Source organism: Xenopus tropicalis, chromosome 1 (assembly GCF_000004195.4).
Source record: "Xenopus tropicalis strain Nigerian chromosome 1, UCB_Xtro_10.0, whole genome shotgun sequence".
In the NCBI taxonomy this organism is placed as follows: Eukaryota; Metazoa; Chordata; class Amphibia; order Anura; family Pipidae; genus Xenopus; species Xenopus tropicalis.
Window position 1 is genome coordinate 152,156,376 of NC_030677.2, and position 21,475 is coordinate 152,177,850.

The 21,475-nt window shown below is 39.9% G+C and overlaps 1 protein-coding gene across 1 annotated transcript; it reads left to right on the forward strand.

The window, feature by feature from the left end:
* Positions 1-851: 851 nt before the first annotated feature.
* On the forward strand, positions 852-21,443 carry LOC100498607 (saxiphilin). Its single transcript, XM_031892226.1, has 17 exons — positions 852-1,571; positions 3,723-3,880; positions 4,163-4,262; positions 4,341-4,517; positions 5,223-5,385; positions 5,639-5,703; positions 6,450-6,607; positions 7,747-7,933; positions 8,967-9,115; positions 13,123-13,213; positions 13,649-13,708; positions 14,391-14,573; positions 15,582-15,732; positions 16,018-16,100; positions 16,591-16,775; positions 19,213-19,402; positions 21,205-21,443. Exons 1-17 carry the CDS (start codon positions 1,496-1,498, stop codon positions 21,276-21,278), a joined length of 2,250 nt encoding a protein of 749 aa, XP_031748086.1. The 5' UTR covers positions 852-1,495; the 3' UTR covers positions 21,279-21,443.
* Positions 21,444-21,475: the final 32 nt, after the last annotated feature.

Here is a 21,475-nt window from a genome sequence, read left to right on the forward strand (position 1 = left end):
TTTGTAGCAAAAAATTTGCAGATAAACAAGGTTTAATGGGCAAAATAAAGTATGCCAATATGTTTTACTGAAAAGTAATTTGTTTTCAGGAGGAAGTTCCTCTTATCTAATGGCGTGGCCTTTGGTGTCTATATGTCCTCTAATGTACTTGTAAAGAGTAATCATGTCCCCTTGCATGTGTTTATTCTGACTTGAGCACACAAATTTTAAACATGTACATACACAATGCTGAATTTCTTATCAGGGCGCCCCTAGGCCACCGCCAGTTGTATCCCCCCACTGCTGTGCATGCGCATACAGCAAACCCCCCAGTGAGTGCGCGGAAGTTCAAACTTGCATACAGAGCATTGGGGAGAGGTCTCCATTGCTCCTTATGGGAGCAAAATTTTAACATTTTGGTGTGGTGCATGCCGCCCCCAAATTTGTTCCGCCCTAGCCCGGGCCTTTGTGGCCTCTCCACAAATCTGGGCCTGTGCATACAAGTTTAAAATGCCCATGAAAAAGATTTTTATTGCACACATAGCAAAGATTAGCAAAATTTTGTCGCTGGTATTGCTACTAAGTGACTGAAAAAATCATATGACTGGGTTGAATACAGTGGCATAACTAGAGATCAGGGGACCCCTCTCCCCCTCAGAGGACTAATAAATCACAGTCTGGCTGATGTATACCACCCAGGGAGGAATAATGATGTGCCGTGCACGCCATTAACCCCAGAAATGCCAGTAAGATCCCTGCAGAAATGGTCAATGAGCACTCCATTAACCCCAGACTTGCCTGTAAGATCACTGCAAAAATGGCCAATGAGCACTACATAAACATCAGACTTGCCAGTAAGATCATTGCAAAAATGGCCAATGAGCACTCCATTAACCCCAAACTTGCCTGTAAGATCACTGCAAAAATGGCCAATGAGCACTCCATTAACACCAGACTTGCCAGACAAGGGATTCTGTAACACGCTAATAATAAGAACTTACTTGTTGCTTTACAGTTTTTGAAAAGATCTACATATATGGCCTTATTAATAAGCCTTATTACTAACTCCATTATGTAATGGAATTGTAACTGAATCTTATTCTTTCTATAAAACTTTTATGATGACAAATTTGGTACACTGTCAGAGAGTAGCCATGGTAATGTTATCTTATTATTACTACCCTTTTATAATATTGGTGTCCAGTACCCTACTGTCCCTCTTTTGCCCCCAAGGTCAGTCCTGCCTGTGTCTTTCTATATAAACTTGGACCTAATGATACCCTTTCACTGTCTGCTGTCCTTTACTGACTAAATGTGTCAATTTAAAATTTGGAGAAACTGTTTAGTTTCTGTTAAACATGTCCAACTATTTCATCACTAACATTTTCCATGTGTGCCCTGACCAGCCCTCCCTCATCCTGCCTCTTTCCTACGCTTTCATTTCATTTCCCTCCATGTGCCCAGCACTGGACTCATCTCCCTTTTGCAGGAAGAGATATACAAAGTAGAACACAATATGCATCTGGCCTTTTGCACACTCCTCTCCACGAATGTATTCTTCTTACTCTTCATGCTGCCTCACACTCCTTCAGGTAGGTGAGGAGATGACATGTTGCTCAGGACGACAGCCGAACTTAGTGGCTGCAACATAAGGAAGTAATGAAATGTTAGATTTTACAATCGGGGAAAAAAACATGCCTGTAAAGCTTTCCACCCATGCAGCTGAGATCAGAGAACAACGTGTTTAGACATAGGACACATGCAACAGAAAATAAAATGCAGGCTACTGACACATAAAGGTAATATTAGAGATTCAGAATGCCTCTGCGCAAGGCAGGACCTAGAAAATGGTGGGGGGGGGGGGGGGCTTGCATTGCAAGACTGCAGGGAATCTAAACTATTTCTAAATTAGATCTAAACTAGGTCCTAAATCAAAGAAGTCTATCCTGCATCCCTCCAGCTTTACCCTCATTAAAGGGGAAGTAACATTGAAATAACTTGTAGTTTGATGTACACAGTAATATTGTGAGACAATTTGTAATCAGGAGTAAATTTTGCCTTGAATTTTGCTTTGCTTCAGCCTGCTTTAAAATTCTGTGTTGTTGTTAACATTACTGACCCAGACTAGATAAATTAGGCATCTAATAAATCAGTCTTTAGGCTGTATATTTATTGTTACCAATCTTATGTTTATTCTTTAAATAATAAACATGTCCTTAGACGTGTTCTGTCTGAAACTAGTCTATTTCAATTAGTCTGCACCTCATACAGCTATGAACAAATCACTTATTGCTTTAGAGTTAAACTCCATGAGCATTTTTCATCAGATTTTGTGGGACAGATTTAATCTGAGTCTACACGCAACAGTCCATGTATTTCAATGCAAAAAAAGTCGCTCTGACTGGATGCAACAATATCACGTTGTGTGCAGATGCATCATGCCTCGTCCGCATCCAACAGGCATGTTGGATGGAAAAAATTACAAGTTGTTTATGCATCTGATTTTTGTATCAGTCCCATTATATTTTGCCGCATGCAACAGCATCTGATTTGTTGCATGTGTTTGTCGATCCACCAACATCCACAAAAAACGATCTTCGAGTTTAGCCCTTAGGTTAAGTCTCTGTGAGAAATCCTTGCACATGCCCCCCCCCCCCCCATAGTATAACATTAATGCTTAACCCTTGTCATTAAAGGAAAACTATACCCCCAGAATGAATACTTAATCAACAGATATATTATGTTAATTGACCTATTAAAGAATCTCACCAAACTGGTATATATATATATATCAGTAAATATCTGTAAATATTGCCCTTTTACATCCTTTCCCTTGACCCACCATTTAGTGATGGGCTGTGTGCTCCCTCAGAGATCACATGACCAGAAATAATGCAGCTCTAACTGTAACCGGAAGTAGTGTGGGAGCAAAAGGCAGAACTCTGTCCATTAATTGGCTGATGGGGCCTAGCAGTTTGTGTGCCTTGGCTTGTTTGTGTGCACTGTGAATCCTATGATCCCAGGGGGTGGTCCTTAATTCTTAAAATGACAAGTTTCTATTTAGGATTACTCAATAGCACAAACTACTAAAAAAAGTATATTTGTATGAAAATGGTTTATTTAGATGAAGCAGGGTTTTACATATGAGCTTGTTTATGCAATATATTTGTATAGAGACCTACATTGTTTGGGGGTATAGTTTTCCTTTAACACAGTAAATAATGAATTTCAAAGTAAATCACTACTGTGTTTATATTTTTTGAGTACATGAAGTATCTGTTCCTTTAACACTTTTCCCTGTTTTTACATTTTCCCAGATTTTAAATTATTTCTTCCTGGTCCCCCAAAAAACTTGAAATGGGGCTTCGACTGTATTTACCAAAAGTTAAAATAGAGCTCACCATAATTCAGAAGGGGATCATTTGAAAGCTCTATTCTTTTACTGTTTATAGGACTTTTAGGAGCATATTTATCAAAGGGTGAAAACATAGCTACCTGCTGTATAGCTAGGATGAAAAATAGCTACCTTCTATCTGATTAATTTGCCCCTGTGTGATTATTTCAATGGGAACTGACCCTTAAAAAGAACAGTAAAAAAACATTTTTTAAAAGGACAGTCCCGCAGCAGTTTGTTTATATAAGCTATTTTAGTCTTTCTAAAGCAAACATGTCAGCTTTACTAGTGTAGGGCAACAGTTTTTGGTGTTACTGTTCCTGTAAGTACCTATAAACTCTCTCCCCAGGGAAAAAGTTCCGTTGGTGCACTCTTTCTGATTTGGAGCAGAGGAAATGTTCTCATCTGGCACGAACTCTGCAAACTATACTACCTGCCAGTCATGCTTTCTCCAGGGTCTCCTGTGTCCGAGCCCACACTACACAGGATTGCATGAGCAAAATAAGGGTAAGATCACTGACAGTGACTGTTTATTAACCCATTAGCAGTTTCTAGTAAGTTAAGATCCTGCATTCTTGGATTTTTGTGTGGAAATTCTGTAAGTACAATTTCTTTCATGGTGTTCACAAGGCCTCTTACTGTATAATCATCACATTAAACTCCAAAACCTAAGTTGTTCTGATTCTTCTATAAGTTTTCTGCAGTAAATATCCGTAAATATCTCTTGTGATATGCTTGTTTCTTCTCCTTTTCCCTGTTGCTTGTACTCTATGTATCCTTTGTTTATAGGGAAATAAAGCTGATGCTGTGTCACTGGATGCAGGGGATGTGTATACAGCCATCAAACAGTATGACCTGGCTGTTGTAGCAAAGGAGCGACACTCAGACGGTACTGTAAGCCCTGTTTTGTTAAAAATTTCATTTCAAATACAGAATATCATAAATAATAATGATCTCTTCCTCCTAGGAAGCTGTGTATATGCCGTGGCTGTGGCCCGGCGTGGCACTCTCAATATCCACAAGTTAAACAGAACTCGGTCTTGCCACAATGGAGCTCGATGGACATCAGGTTGGAATATTCCCTTTGGATTTTTCCTCTCAAAGAACCTTTTACATTGGGATGAGGAACAGCCACTCAGTAAAGGTGTGTACAATTTAAGTGTTAACCACCATCATGAGCATGTTTAGACAAATATGAATTTAATTTTTTACTAGTAGATTTGATTTTTAAGAAAAATGGGTATTATGTTATTTATTATAGATTACAGACAGATTACAGAATTTTTTGGTGCGGACAGAAAATTTGGGTTAAAAACACAATTTCACAGGAACATATTTATCAAAAGAGCAAAATGTATATATATATTAAGACAGAGAGTCCTGTTTTACCATCATGTACAATTTATTGAAAAAGTGGAGGCAAACAGCCAAAAATGTATAATTGCTTGTTTATATAGTATACTATAGGAAATAACGTTGCTTTTATATTTTTAGAGTTTACTTTTTAATGGGTTTCTGAATAATAGGTACAACTAAACCCAATCCACTTGTATGGGTCCTGCTTGCATGGGATTCTGTTTTCATTCTTTACACCCTTTAAGTTCACCATTAAATGAATTCTTGGTAAATTTCATTTAATACCTATGTCACCTTTTGAGTAATTCACATGATATTTTGTGGAGGATTGCTGTATGTGCACCTAAAGTTGCTTTGATAAATACTTCACTTCTGAAAAAGGGAGCTCACCTGAATCATATAGGGGCACGTTCACATAGTTTTTTTTTCGAATGTCTGCTACATTTTTATAGCCATGGTTTGTTAAATTAATGACAATTTTTCCCCCTTACAGTTGTAAGCGCATATTTTAATGCCAGTTGTATACCAGGGATTGGAATTGCTTCTCCCAATCTGTGTGAGCTATGCCAGGGATCCAAATCCTATGTACGGGACAGGAATAATTTCTGTGAGATTAGTAGCAATGAACCATTTGCTGATTCTGATGGAGCATTCAGGTACAGATCAAATAAAGGAAACTTTTCTATCTGCAAAGTCATCAGCGTTCAAATATGAACAGCATTGAATATGTTATCTTGTTCTTCGTTTTTATGCAACATGTATTTGTACTATCACATTTACTGTAAGGCATGATAGTTTTACTTGTTCTGAATTAAGACATTTTTGGCATTTATCCTACTACCAGTCCATTTGTCTCTAATAGGGGAATACTTTTTACTGGATTTAAATGGCAAATTTATTTTTATGCAGGTGTTTGAAAAATGGTGGAGGGGATGTGGCATTCATGGATCACCTGGCTATAATGACTCCAACAGGTATTACCTCTACTTTATAGCTTATAAAGCCTGTAGTGAGTTCTTAGTGATGCAGAACTATATAAATATGTGAGATGGGACACCATTTGTGTGAGGGTGACAGATAATCTTTAGGCTAATAAAACCTTTTGGTCAGATTGTTGGTGGGATGCTGATAGTCTAAGAGGTACACTGGTTGCCCATGCCTACTGTGATGGGCATGCTCTGTTATTTTTTACTAATTTCTATCAATATGATAATTAGTACAATTCTTAGCAGTAATAATCTGCATGTCTGTACTGGTAATGATACACATATTTCCTGGCCTTGGGAAAATGGAAGAATAAAAAGAACATAAGTAGACCTTATAATAGTTCCTTTCTGTGTTTGGGCCCAGTAGGCCTGACTGTACATTATACATTTTGCACTTTGATGAAGCCCATGTGAAAACAGAGGTGGAATAAAACGGTGGAGGGCATGTGTGATATTACTTTGGGACAACCTTTCCCCCAGGAAATACTGATTTTATATGGCTCACTTAACTCCCCTCTTAACTCTATAAGTGGCCATTTTTTGCACTCTGCACTCTGCCTTTCATTGCTCACTGTGCTCCATTTGGCCTATGGCAGGTAGCAAAGATAGGGCTGGCCTGTACCCCCTAATACTGCAGCCTGCACAGCCAATTATGATGTTTGTTTACCTTAATAAATAAAACCCTGTTCTCAGAATACATTTCCTTAATGATGATGCTTTTCATCTATTTTCAGAGTCTGAAATGCAGGAATTTGAACTCCTTTGTCCTGATGGTTCCACTGCTAATCTGAGCTCTTTCCAGTACTGCAATCTGGGTCAAGGACCTGGAAAAGCAATTGTCACTCGTGGTCACCTCCACAGAGTCACCAAGAGATTTCTTGTGCTGATCCAGGTGACATCTTACTAAACTCTGGATTGTTTGTTGGGGTGATATTAAGATTAAAGGCCTCATTTGTGAATTTTAACGCAGTGTGCAAGGTGAATTTTTTTTTGTTTTAGTGTGCACAAATACAGGCCTCTGCACTTGGAATGCAGAGACCTGCAGACTGCACTTGAAACGCTGCCTGTGTTAGGAGGGGAGGCCCTACCCTCGCTTGCTCCTCAGAATGATGCTTCACAATGAGTAGCTGGACACACTGCCCGCTGAGCTGTGCATCATTAGGCTGCACTCTTCACTATCCCCTTGGACACAGAGCGCTGTATCCAAGGGGATATAATTGGTTAGAAAATTAGCATTAAGGGGCGCAGTCTTGCAACCCTTAGTGCTCTTGCACTTGTGCCCCCAGGGGTCATAAATGACCCCGATAAAGAATTTATTCTGTGTATGCAGATTTCCTCATAGGCCCCCCCGACTTGCATGAATTCTGTTCTCAAGCCAGCCTGAACTGTAATGGCTGAATCTGTATAACTGTTATGGCTGAATCTGTATAACTGTTATGGCTGAATCTGTATAGGCAGAGTTAGCCTGCAGATTTATGCCCCCCTTAAGCAGTTACTACTGTTTCAGGACTTTTGTGGCTTTGCCATGTCCTTGAGTTTAGAACTACAATGTAACATTCTGAAAACAATTTCTTATAAGCTTGTTTTTGTGTCTTGAGACCATAAAAACACATATGGACATACGTATGTACGTGTCAAATAGACTTAATTTTTTCTACCCCTAGTGATTTTCAGTTTTCTGAATTGTCACAACAACCCCATATGTCTTGTATGCTTACAATTGGGCTTTTCACACTACTGTATATGCACACCCGGTGTAATGACGGAAGAAGCACATAGAAGATCACTTTGTGGTACTTACTGAAAAGTACCACGGGCTGGTACAGTTTTCTGCTAATATTAGCACCGGCCCAGGGTATCAGTTAAGCAATTATATTCACTATATAACTAATAAATATAACTATAGCATATCTCTCTATAAACACAAATGCACACTGTATGCAGAGTTTTCCATAACATGTGAAAGCAAAGCCACATTCTTTTTATTTTTTTTTATTTCTTGTATCTGCTTTTGTAATATGTGCTCCTCAGGATTTATTTGGCCTCAAAAGAAAAGAAAAGCGAAGGTTTTCTCTTTTTAGTTCATTGCCCTTTGGGGGACAAAATCTTATGTTTCATGACTCTACTCTCGAACTGCAAATCCTGGGCAATGAGGCTGATGTGTCTTCAGTTCTTGGGATGGACTATGTGGCTCTCCTTAAAGGACTTGGACATGAAGGTAACAGTTAAAGGAGAAGCACAAAGTACATACATTAAAAGCTTTTGCCATTCAATGTTACTTCTCCTTGGATTTGATCCCAAATCCCAGTATTTGCACAGACAATCCCACCAAAATTGCTGGCATCAATTTCAGATAAAATTTAAACTGGAATTTAACCTAAAAAAAGCATATTTTAGCCAAAATACAGTTATGGTTTTATTCTTTATCTGAGCTAAACTTATTTATGTGGCGTGAGTGCCAGGGCTAATACCATTTGACTATTCTTAGTACTGCTGATGTGTAATGTTGGGTGGGTAGGAGATGCAGATTAGTAGGACTCATTTATTAAGAACTTTCAAGGGACAAAGGTAGTCTGAATCTACCACTGCCCTGATGTTTAAATTGGTGGTGGTAAAATGACGTAGTTCTTTACTCTGTATAAAGGAATTTATTTTATATGTTATTAGAAATCCAGCAACTTCCATTATATATACATATCACAGTAAGATGCAAATTATCTACCATATAACCTTACAGTAGGCAAAGCGTTTCTAGATCTTTAAGCAAGCATCAGACCCCTATAAAAGAAGGTTAAAGCGCTTGCATTAATAATAAATATAGTGAAAATAAAAATTGGTAGTTGCAGTATTCATCTCTAAATTTGTCTTTCTATGAAACTGACAGATAGTTTGAGAACCTGATTCTTTGAGATGGTTTGGGGCAAACCAAAGTTGGAAATAATGCGTTCCCTGAAGAAGAGAAAGGCAGAGACATGTAGAATGGGCCATTGTGCATATATTTTGTGTCTCTAAAGAAAATATTTTCCCTGGGTTGAGTATTTTGGGTCAGCAGAGAAATGATTATGCTCAATCTGTTCTGGTCAAAAACTAGTCTTTATTTGACCACTGGGCCTATAGGGTACACTTCCAATCCTTTTAAATGTAATACATTTGGTCAATCTTAATAATTATCTGCAATTGGGTAATGGCAAGCCCTAGATCTATCAACATCTCTCTGTCTCTTCCAGTATATATTCCATCTCTGTCTTTAGGTATTTCACTGGATCACAGTGTCATCCGCTGGTGTTGTATCAGCACTGCTGAACTGCAGAAGTGTGAGGACTGGGCAATGAATGTGAAATCAGATCCTCTGGTCTGTATCCTGACAACATCACTTACAGGCTGTATTGAGATGATCAAGGTAAAAATAGCTGTACATTGAAGACATTATTTACCTCTGCACCCAAAGTGCACATATAATTGTGCTATAAACTTGCAATTGGTGCCATTATCAGCAAGTGATGTGTGCTCTGCCCATCTGCGCTGTGCCTCTTGACGCAGGGCGCTGTGCGAACAGCCATCAGTTTCCTAATCTGATGTCCTTTTCAATACCTGACCCAGGCATGGGCAGATAATATGTAGATCATGGCAAATGCCAGCGGGGCTGCTGTAAAATGGCATAGACAGTCACTACTTATATGGGCCTGTGGGGAGCTGTGACTCTTAGTTCAGACCTACTCTGACTACATATTCAAAGTAAATAAAAAACACACAAGATAAGGCTGACAATACAGGGAAAGATCCATTTGTTTGGCCAGGTCATCATTTACCAAAGGCTGATTAAAGGAACAGTCCAAATATGAAAGCGTATTAAAGTAATTACAATATAGTGTAGTGTTACCCTGCACTGGTATAACTGGTGTGTTTGCCTCAGAAAGACTATTATAGTTTATATAAGCAAAGCTGCTGTGTAGCCATTAGAGATGTAGCGAACTGTTCGCCGGCGAACTAATTCGCGGGAACATCGGGTGTTCGCAAGTTCGCAAACTTTTAGCAATGTTCGCAATTTTGGGTTCGCCTTAGCTGGAGCCAAATTTTTACCTCTCAACCCAGAGCCAGCAGATACATGGCAGCCAATCAGGCAGCTCTCCCTCCTGGACCCCCCCCCCGGACCACACCCTTCCATATATACAGTGGTGTGAAAAACTATTTGCCCCCTTCCTGATTTCTTATTCTTTTGCATGTTTGTCACACTTAAATGTTTCTGCTCATCAAAAACCGTCAACTATTAGTCAAAGATAATATAATTGAACACAAAATGCAGTTTTTAAATGAAGGTTCACGTTATTAAGGGAGAAAAAAAACTCCAAATCTACATGGCCCTGTGTGAAAAAGTGATTGCCCCCCTTGTTAAAAAATAACTTAACTGCGGTTTATCAATTTCAATTTTCAAATTCAATATCAATTTCTGTAGTCACCCCCAGGCCTGATTACTGCCACACCTGTTTCAATCAAGAAATCACTTAAATAGGAGCTACCTGACACAGAGAAGTAGACCAAAAGCACCTCAAAAGCTAGACATCATGCCAAGATCCAAAGAAATTCAGGAACAAATGAGAACAAAAGTAATTGTGATCTATTAGTCTGGTAAAGGTTATAAAGCCATTTCTAAAGCTTTGGGACTCCAGCGAACCACAGTGAGAGCCATTATCCACAAATGGCAAAAACATGGAACAGTGGTGAACCTTCCCAGGAGTGGCCGGCCGACCAAAATTACCCCAAGAGCGCAGAGACAACTCATCCGAGAGGCCACAAAAGACCCCAGGACAACATCTAAAGAACTGCAGGCCTCACTTGCCTCAATTAAGGTCAGTGTTCACGACTCCACCATAAGAAAGAGACTGGGCAAAAACGGCCTGCATGGCAGATTTCCAAGGCGCAAACCACTTTTAAGCAAAAAGAACATTATGGCTCGTCTCAATTTTGCTAAAAAACATCTCAATGATTGCCAAGACTTTTGGGAAAATACCTTGTGGACCGACGAGACAAAAGTTGAACTTTTTGGAAGGTGCGTGTCCCGTTACATCTGGCGTAAAAGTAACACAGCATTTCAGAAAAAGAACATCATACCAACAGTAAAATATGGTGGTGGTAGTGTGATGGTCTGGGGTTGTTTTGCTGCTTCAGGACCTGGAAGGCTTGCTGTGATAGATGGAACCATGAATTCTACGGTCTACCAAAAAATCCTGAAGGAGAATGTCCGGCTATCTGTTCGTCAACTCAAGCTGAAGCGATCTTGGGTGCTGCAGCAGGACAATGACCCAAAACACACCAGCAAATCCACCTCTGAATGGCTGAAGAAAAACAAAATGAAGACTTTGGAGTGGCCTAGTCAAAGTCCTGACCTGAATCCTATTGAGATGTTGTGGCATGACCTTAAAAAGGCGGTTCATGCTAGAAAACCCTCAAATAAAGCTGAATTACAACAATTCTGCAAAGATGAGTGGGCCAAAATTTCTCCAGAGCGCTGTAAAAGACTCATTGCAAGTTATCGCAAACGCTTGATTGCAGTTATTGCTGCTAAGGGTGGCCCAACCAGTTATTAGGTTCAGGGGGCAATTACTTTTTCACACAGGGCCATGTAGGTTTGGATTTTTTTTCTCCCTAAATAATAAAAACCCTCATTTAAAAACTGCATTTTGTGTTTACTTGTGTTATCTTTGACTAATAGTTAAATGTGTTTGATGATCAGAATCATTTTGTGTGACAAACATGCAAAAGAATAAGAAATCAGGAAGGGGGCAAATAGTTTTTCACACCACTGTAAACCGAAGCCCAGCAGCCATTTTACATTCTGTCTGTGTGTGCTTGATGATTAGCATAGGGAGAGAGCTGTGCAGGGGTTTGAGGGACAGTTTAGGTAGCTTTGCTGACTAGTAATCTACTTTCTACTGCTCTGTATGTAGCTGCTGTGGGCAGGCAGCTGTCCTGCTGATCTCATCTGCTGTAACCCAATAGTCCTTGTAAGGACTGCTTTTATTTTCTGATTACTGTTACTCTTCTTTTCATTGTGTACTGCAGCTCCGTCTGTGTGTGTTGGAGACAGGTGTGCTGCTCATAGTAGTGCACTAACCACCAACCACACATTCACATCATTTTTTTTTATTTGTGTTTTTTTACTTTGCTACTTTAATTTATAGAGCCAAGTGCTATTAGTCTAGCTGTGTTGGGGACTGGTGTGCTGCTCCTAGTAGTTCACCCCCAGCACCAATCAGAGATCACTTTTTTTTTATTATTAATTTTTTTTAAATTTTTTATTTAACTTACTGTTCTTTAACGTGTCCAGTGCTGTTTGCTGTTGTTCATAGTAGTGCACCAAACACGTTACACATAGTAGCGACATTGCATTGCAATAAAATCACCTGAGCGACGTTTTTCCACCAGCAATAATATATTCCGTATCCACTACTGCGGCGTTTTGTCTTTGCGTGTGAACCGGCTGTAACCTTTACATGACTTGATTGGCATGTAGACCCCGGACGTTTTAAAGCAGTTTATTACACAAGTTTAGAAATGTAGTGTGATTTCTGCCCTTTACAGCACAAAACGCAATGCTGTGTCAACAATGTATTTTTCAGAGAAATTTTTGCCCTTGATCCCCCTCCGGAATGCCACTGTCCAGGTCGTGGCACCCTTTAAACAACTTTAAAATCAGTTTTCTGGCCAGAAATGGCTTTTCTAGGTTTTAAAGTCCGCCTTCTCATTGAAGTCTGTGGGGTTCGCAAAGTTTGCACTTTTTTTGTGAGGTTCGCTACATCTTTAGTAGCCATGGGGGCAGCCATTCAAATGAGAAAAGGCACAGGTTACTTAACAGATAACAGATAAAACCCCATTGTATTCTACAGAGTTTATTTGTTATCTGCTATGTAGCCTGTGCCTTTTCTCCTTTTTTCCAGCTTGAATGGCTGCCCCCATGGCTACACAGCAGTTTAATATATATAAACTATAGGAGCGTTCTGTAGCAAATACACCAGTTTTACCAGTGCAGGGCAACAGTAAATTACATTTTAATTACTTTAAAACACTTTCATATTTTGGTGTTACTGTTCCTTGAAGCCTCCCAAGTGATCCTCTGGTCAGTAATTAAATCACATACAGGGCAATATGCAGAACTTGACCAACTTCAATTTTTAGCAAATCATTATGGTGCAATAGACTTAAGCTTGGTCAAGTAGAGTATGTGCAAAGTCTATGCAATACTTGATGAGCCATAAGAGACTTTCAGTGTCCTATACAAGGGAATAGAGCCATGGCGTTTTAACAAGCAAATTCTGTGATAAATATGTGCAAATTCTGTAATAAATATGTGCCTTTGTATTTTGCACTTCTATTGTCTTCACTTGTTTTCAGTTTATTTCTGTGTTGCAGAGAAATGAGGCTGATGCTGTTTCATTAGATGCTACTCATGCATACATTGCAGCAAAATGTGGGCTGCAGCCAGCGGCTGTGGAATACTGGGGTGAGTACATATGCAATTTTACAATGTAGAAAAGTACACACAGGGAAGACAAACTTAATAATAAATTACAGAGTTGGCCAGGAACATACAGAGAGACAAACATGTCCGGACTGGGATGCAAAATAGTCGCTGGTACTTTAAGCACACATTGGCCCAAACAGCCCCCACAGCCCCTGCAGACAAATGAGGAAATACAGTGTATACATAAAATTTGCTTATTCGCAGTATAATCCTGCTGGGTCAATTTCCCTGATTATTGTTATTTTGGTATTTACCTCAGTTGAGTGCTTAGATGGGGCACAAAAGGAGAAATATTGGACAGCCTAGCCTCTATGTTGTAATCCTCCCTCTTCACATAGTGGAATTAGATATTTGTTTTTATCTGTTAGTATGTTACCCACAAGCATATAACAAGTTCTCCATTTTCACCATTAGGTCATGTGTCTGAATGCCCGACTGATCCTTATCAAATGCCACTCAATATTACAGAGAAAGGTATTTAAGTTTTTTGAGTAAAAAAAAATCATAATTGCATTTCACAAGAATATTCAGTTCTGAAACACATAAAGCTCAGGTCCTGGAAATGAACTCAGTCATGTCAATTGATGCCATTTATTAATGATACTGGCCTAGACATGCTCCTTGCTTGGAAATCTTTGCACCAAGTGTCATGGCACCTGCCCAGTCTGTATGATGAATTTAGGGTGGTGGGCACCCTAAACATGGCAACAATTCCAGGGTTTCCACCAGCCCAGGATTTATAATTTGGGCACCCCTAGGCCACCTTACGTCACCCCCCCCCCACACTTGCAGTAGCTCCTCTCCTTATGTCCTCCCCACTGCCCCTTGTTGCTTGAGCTCCTCATAATCTGGTCCCGGAGCACTGAACCTATTCCCCTCATTACGCGCAGAAAAAACTTGAGCCTGAAGAATAACACATGTCATTTTAACAGAAGTTATACAAACCTGCTTGGAATATTTGCAGTTGTGCCTGATTTTAACACATCAGATATAACTGCTATGGGTGGCCCCAATTACTCTGGAATTACAGTTAAAAAAAAACCACAGCTTATTGCATCCTAAATTGCACTTAGCAGCTAAATGCACAAGTATTATATATACCAGTATTATAGTCTGTCTAAAAGTAAATAATTCTTGTTTAACTCCCTTTCTTTAGGTTTTCCAACTCTTTTTGCTCTGGCAGTGACAAAGAAAAGTAACAGAGCCGTAAGTCTCTCTGGAATGAGCAGCCGGCGTTCTTGTCACGGAAACATTTATAGTGTTGCTGGATGGCTGCTCCTTTCTAAATACACTGTGCGGGGGAATAAGAATGACACATGGGACTGTGATATTAACTCAGGTAAAGAGCAGAATTGTCTTAAGGTGGCAATACATGATATGATAAAAAGCTGCTCCTGGTCTGTGTATGGGATCCTCAGATGGGTTTAAAAATCCTGTCGGGGCAAGGAGCGCATTGGCTTGTTGGTGTGGTCCTTGTCCTGAGGGGCTGCATCCTATAAATATCCTATCCGATATCGCTGACCTCAAGGTGGGCATATTGGGGAAAGATCTGCTCGTTCGATGACCTCAACAAATGAGCAGATCTTTCTGTGTAAATCCTCCTCAAGATAAAGTCAGACATCAAGGCGAGCTGAGGGGTAGAATGTTGGGATGATCAGGAGTAGGACTGTGCATTGGGCACCCTCGCATGTAGGCCTGGCACTGTGAAAAAAAAGTATTGCACAGTACAAGTTAAGGGGACTCAGGTACTGCAGGAATACTAGGGCCCCAATTTGTACAAAAAATATATAATTCAGGGATGTTCAGCTTGCAGTCCTTGAGCTGTTGTTATACTGCAACTTCTGGGATCCTGAGAGTTGCAGTTAGAAAACCGCTGGAGGGTTATTGGTGGGGCATAAAAATATATAACTGTACTGTAATTAAACCTGTATATTTGCTGATAAAAGTATATTTTTATCGGTAATTTTCATGACTGGGACTCCTGTGATGCCCTTGGCCAATATGGCCACACACACAAGCGGTCACTAGTTCAAAGGTAAATCACCAATAAATGATACAGAGGTTTACTTGTTAATTTTTCCTGTTTTGTTAAATGAACGGAGAGTTAAATAGGAGCTTAACTTTGGTGAAAAGCTGATATAAAATAAGATGTTTTCTCTTGTGGTTAGTAGATTAAAATATCAAAATGTGCATTATAGAAGTGGATATTAGCTTAATTTATAGATTGTACAGGACATGCGCATAGTAAATAACCAGACCACTGCAAATATGCGAAAAGCACAGAAAAGTATGGAGACTCCATCAACTGAATATTCTGTGTCCCCTTGTTACGGCTGCTTGGCTTTAGCTTACAAGAACTATTTCTGGAAGGGGTGCATGCCTGGAGCAGAGCACAATCTGTGCAAGGTGTGTATTGGCTGGGAAGAGGGCGACAGACTCATGGGAAGGTGCACTGCCAATCACAAGGAGAGGTATTATGGCAATCCAGGCGCACTCAGGTGAGAGAAAGCTATGAATCTTATGCAGTATTTTTCTTAAAGCCTCAGAGATTATAGCTGTTAATAGCATATAAATATATAGCTTGAGTACAGTTGTGACTCCATAACATGTCACAGTGGGACCTATATAAACACTGGGCAAGTTTGGACCTGGGCAGTTACGCATGGCAACCAATCAGATGTTTGCTTTCATTATTATACTTGCTGCTGGTGAAGAAGTTAATCACCGATTGGTTACTATGAGTTACTGACCAGGTACAAATTTGTCTACCTGTATTTTTCCAGGTGCCTAGTTGGAGATCCAGAAGGTCGTAGCTTTGGGGATGTTGCATTCCTAGAACATCATTCTTTGCTTGAAAACATTGAAAGTAAGCAGCAAAATATAATCTTTTATAGACATATAGTACATACTCTATATCGCTATCACTATCAGCCACCCTCAGCTTTTGTAGAATGACAACTCTGTGGCACCCAAAGTCTGGTAGTTCTGGTTAACAGCATCTGCATTGCCGCTGGTTCCTTATCCCTACACTAACCTTATTCTAACTAGCAAAGCTCAGTACCTAAAGCCCAGTCATAACTGACCTGGAGGGGCAGGCTACTTGCTGAAATTGATATTTAGCCACGGTTCTTCTGCCTGGAATAGTGGGTTGTAGAATACATTCATCAGTCCATATAAATTAGAAGTTTGGTTCATTATTCCCTGTTTTTTGTTTTTAGCAGTTTTTCAATCAGTGGACTTGTACAGAATATTCCTATTCTAAACGCTATAAAAAAGATTAATTTGTATATTATAAAGCATATGCCATAATTGTTTTGCAGTTGTATCTCTAACAAATATATTGTATCCTGTTGCAGATCTGGAGAGCTCAGGTTGGGCTCATGGATTCAGTGCCTCAGATTTTGAATTACTTTGCCCAGATGAAAGTCGTGCAGCTCTGACAGACTGGCATAATTGTAACCTGGGCACAGTTCCACCCAATGTTGTGATGACAAGGCCAATTATCACAGCCAAAATTTATGACTTCATCATAAAATCTCAGGTACAGCACAAGCTGTGGAGCATGGAAAGGCTCTGCAAGTAAATGCCACAGATACACAGATAATTGCAGAGACTGTGCTCTTAAGGATTATATTTTAAAAATAAAATCACCAGAATTCTACAGTATATTATCGCAATAGCCTTGGATATTATGCTTGTTCAAGAAATTATCCAAGCCCCTCTTAAAGACATTAGCAGAATCTGCCATTACCACATCACTAGGAAGGGCATTCCATAACCTCACTGCCCTCACCGTGAAAAACCACCTACGCTGCTTCAAATGGAAGTTCTGTTCCTTTAATCAAAAGGGGTGGCCTCTGGTGCATTGTTTTTATGGGAAAAAGGACACCCCCTATCTGCCTATAATCCCCTCTAATGTATTTGTGCAGAGTAATCATGTCCCCTCGCAAGCACCTTTTTTCCAGAGAAAACAACCCCAACCTTGACAGTCTCACCTCATAGTTTAAATCTTCCATCCCCTTAACCAGTTTAGTTGCAGTCTCTGCACTTTCTCCAGCTCATTAATATCCTTCTTAAGGACTGGAATCCCAAAACTGCACTGCATACTCAAGGTGTTGCCTTACCAGAGACCTATAAAGGGGCAAAATTATGTTTTCATCCCTTGAGTCAATGCCCTTTTTTATACAAGACAGCACCTTATTTGCTTTAGTAGCCACAGAATGACACCGCCTGGCATTAGACAACTTGTTATCAACAAAAACCCCTAGATCCTTCTCCATTAAGGAAACCCCCAACACACTACCATTTAGTGTATAACTCGCGTTTATATTATTTCTACCAAAGTGCAAAACTGCACTTTTCAACATTGAACCTCATTTTCTATTTTGTTGCCCAGTTCTGCAATTTTGTCAAATCTCTCTGCAAAGCGGCAGCATCCTGCATGGAACTTATAGTTTTGCATAATTTTGTGTCATCAGCAAAAATAGAAACAGTACTGTCTATGCCCACCTCCAGGTCATTAATAAACAAGTTAAAAAGCAAAGGACCAAGGACTGATACCTGCGGTACTCCACTAACCACACTGGCCCAATTAGAAAATGTTCCATTTACCACCACTCTTTGTAACCTATCTTTCAGCCAGGTCTCTATCCAATAACAAATATGTTCTAGGCCAATATTCCTCAATTTTATCATGACCTTTCTGTGAGGTACTGTATCAAATGCTTTAGCAAAGTCCAAGTAGCTGACATCCACTGCCATTCCAGCATCAAGGCAATTAAATTAGTCTGGCACAATCTCATACGCATAAAACCATGCTGGCACAAACTTGGAATATTGTGATTTGCAATGTATTCAACTATCCTATCACTTATTACCCCTTCCAAAAGCTTTCCTACCACTTATAACAGACTAACAGGCCTATAGTTTTCAGGCTGAGAACAGAATCCCTTTTTGAATAACAAACCACATTAGCAACCAGACCTCAGTGAATCCTAAAAATTAAGTCTCCAAGCACAATAGTTTATAGTGGAGCACTGAATAGCTGCATGCTAATTTCGGCCTCTGAGAGAGAAGGCATATTGAATTAAGACTAGGGGGCTGATTTACTAACCCACGAATCCGACCCGAATTGGAAAAGTTCCGACTTGAAAACGAATATTTTGCGACTTTTTCGTATGTTTTGCGATTTTTTCGGATTCTGTACGAATTTTTCGGATCCAATACGATTTTTGCGTAAAAACGCGAGTTTTTCGTATCCATTACGAAAGTTGCGTAAAAAGTTGCGCATTTTGCGTAGCGTTAAAACTTACGCGAAAAGTTGCGCATTTTTCGCGTAAGTTTTGACGCTACGCAAAATGCGCAACTTTTTACGCAACTTTCGTAATGGATAGGAAAACTCGCGTTTTTACGCAAAAATTGTATTGGATCCGAAAAATTCGTAAAGAATCCGAAAAAATCGCAAAACATACGAAAAAATCGCAAAGTACCGATCATTACGAAAAAAACGCAATCGGACTCCATTCGACCCGTTCGTGGGTAAGTAAATCAGCCCCTTAGAGTTATATAAAAGTTCAAAATGTGTGTTTTAGTTTACAGTGTATTGCCTGTCATTTTCAAGTCCAATTGGCAAGAAAACATGTGAAGCACTGTGCCCGAGTATAATGGGGTAATGCTGCTTATTGCCATAGAAACCTATATACTTACACTAGTTAAGACAACACAGTAGCATAAAAAGAAGAGGCAGTTCTTACATCTGAACAAAAACATTGGAAAACATTTGGATACATATAAACAGACCTTATACCCTATTGTTTCCTTACCCTTAAAAAAATATTTAGACCTGGATTTAACGTCCAAGGAACTGGATAATAGCTCCCATACCTGTACTTTGGTGTATGCTCATTATATTTTTTATATTAAAACATACCTTTTACAAGATTATGTATCACTAATTTCTGTCTGTATGGACTCCTCAGGATGGGTTACGACCTGAAAAAGGCTCTGACTTTCAACTTTTTCAGTCAAGGAAGATCTATGGAGAGGGTGACTTGCTCTTTAAAGATTCAACCACTTGCCTATTACCAGCCAGTCATCTGAGGCTTCAGGAGTTGTTAGGGGAAAGCTTCATACAGTTGGCAGACTCAGTCTTCAAGTGCACACAGTCAGGTATGGGATTACGTACATACCATCAGTCTCTTGGTCAGCTTTAACACTACAGTAATTTCTTCTACCACATTTAGAAGCGGTCCAAGTCTTTGACACACTAGAGCTTATTTACAAACATAGATGCTAAAATGCTCAAATCAGTTGCCCATAGCAAACTGTATTTTAATCATTTAGAGCAGTGCTGTCCAACTTCTGTTGTACCGAGGGCTGGAATTTTTCCGACCTTCGTGGTGGAGGGCCGATAATGGAAGCCAGTTTTGACCACTCCCCTTTTTGAAACCACACCCATGTTATCACATGACCATACCCATATTAATGGTTGTAGTACAGCAAAAACCTGCCATACTCTGCCTGCCCTACCCTGCCTGTGTGTGTGCCCTACCCTGCCTTTGTGTGTGCCATACTCTGCCTTCCCTACCCTGCCTGTGTGTGCCATACTCTGCCTGCCCTACCCTGCCTGCGTGCCATACTTTCACTGTGTGTGCCATTCTTGGCTGGTTTGTGCCATACTTGGCCTGTGTGTGCCATACTCTGCCTGCCCTACCCTGCCTGTGTGTGCCATACTCTGCCTTCCCTACCCTGCCTGTGTGTGCCATACTCTGCCTTCCCCACCCTGTCTGCGTGTGCCATACTTTCACTGTGTGTGCCATTCTTGGCTGGTTTGTGCCATACTTGGCCTGTGTGTGCCATACTCTGCCTGCCCTACTCTACCTGTGTGTGCCATACTCTGCCTTCCCTACTCTGCCTGTGTGTGCCATACTCTGCTTGCCCTTGCTGGCACTGCTCCTACAGTCTGCACAATAACTATATATTAAAAAACTTTTTAATTGCAGTACCACCTCAGTATATTTTCTTTTTGTAGTGTGCAGGGATTATTTGTGGGTTTCTACCGCTCCTGAGGTGTGAACAGGGGAACAATGTGGGTGATTACAGCCTGAGCCTGAGGTGTGAACACTGCAGGGGGGTGAACAATGCAGAGATTAAAAGGTGTGAACAACACAGGGGATTACATATTTAAACAATACAGAGGGATTACAGCCTGAATCTGAGGTGAGAACCATGCAGGGGCCCAGTTAATCTCAGTACTGATACCATTTAAAGCTTACACAAGAGTAAGCCATCAAAGCAGCCAGACAGGTGGGGGGCCACACAGAGGGGGGTCGCGGGCCGCCAGTTGGACAGCACTGATTTAGAGAATAAAAGTGACGATCTGATGCTATGACAGCTGCACTGGTGAAGTTTCACAGCTATCTTAGTAAATCAGCCCTACTGAAACTTAGGGTGGGACGCCTCAATAGCTGCCCATGGCAATGGGCAGTTATCTATATATTTTTTTCTAAGTAATTAAAATTGATCTAGCAGAAGTCAGTCTTGCCTTATACAGGTCAGAACGCTTTTTATAGGTCTGTTTATTAGCTGGCTTGTTTTAAAAGTTGCTTATTATTACAACATATTTTATTAGACAAAGTGTTATTTTTGTGTTCACATCCCTTTTATTTCCTATATATAATATAGGAACTACAGTTACAAAATAACACAATGATATTAAAGCTTATGTAAAAATGAAATTTCATATAATTGGGTAGTTGATAGTTAAGGGGCTAAATCACATGCTGTAGGGCAAATATTAATATAAAAAAAAAGGAACCTATGGAGCCAATGAGCAGCCTGAAGGGCCACAACAAACTCCAGACCCAATTGGACAGCTGCATCTTAAACTGCAAAGAACATTGTAACTGCAACCTGTGTTTTACCATTGCCACAATATTTATTGTGTACCAATAATGCAATTATCCTTTTAGCTATTTTAGATTTCTGCAAAACAGATATATGCGCAGACCCCATAAATTCAACTCAATATGATTCCAAACCATGATACAGCCTCAAGATAACCTGAAATCAGAGTACAGCAAGCAACAATTCACTCTTTTCAGAATGACTTTGTTCTCGCTTATTTGGATAAGTTGTATTTGTTTTCCAAAGCAAACATCTGGTTGTCTCGTAACAGAAAGTATATAATTAAATCATTTTTGTAATTAAATTCATTTTCTGTGTCTTGCTCCCAGGGTTTCA

Excerpts from the sequence above, each read along its gene's own strand:
- LOC100498607 (XM_031892226.1), top strand. The coding sequence starts at position 1,496 with ATGCATCTGGCCTTTTGCACACTCCTCTCCACGAATGTATTCTTCTTA. Across the intron at positions 3,881-4,162 it reads ATTGCATGAGCAAAATAAGG|GGAAATAAAGCTGATGCTGT; the intron begins GTAAGATCACTG and ends CTTTGTTTATAG. Across the intron at positions 9,116-13,122 it reads GCTGTATTGAGATGATCAAG|AGAAATGAGGCTGATGCTGT; the intron begins GTAAAAATAGCT and ends TCTGTGTTGCAG.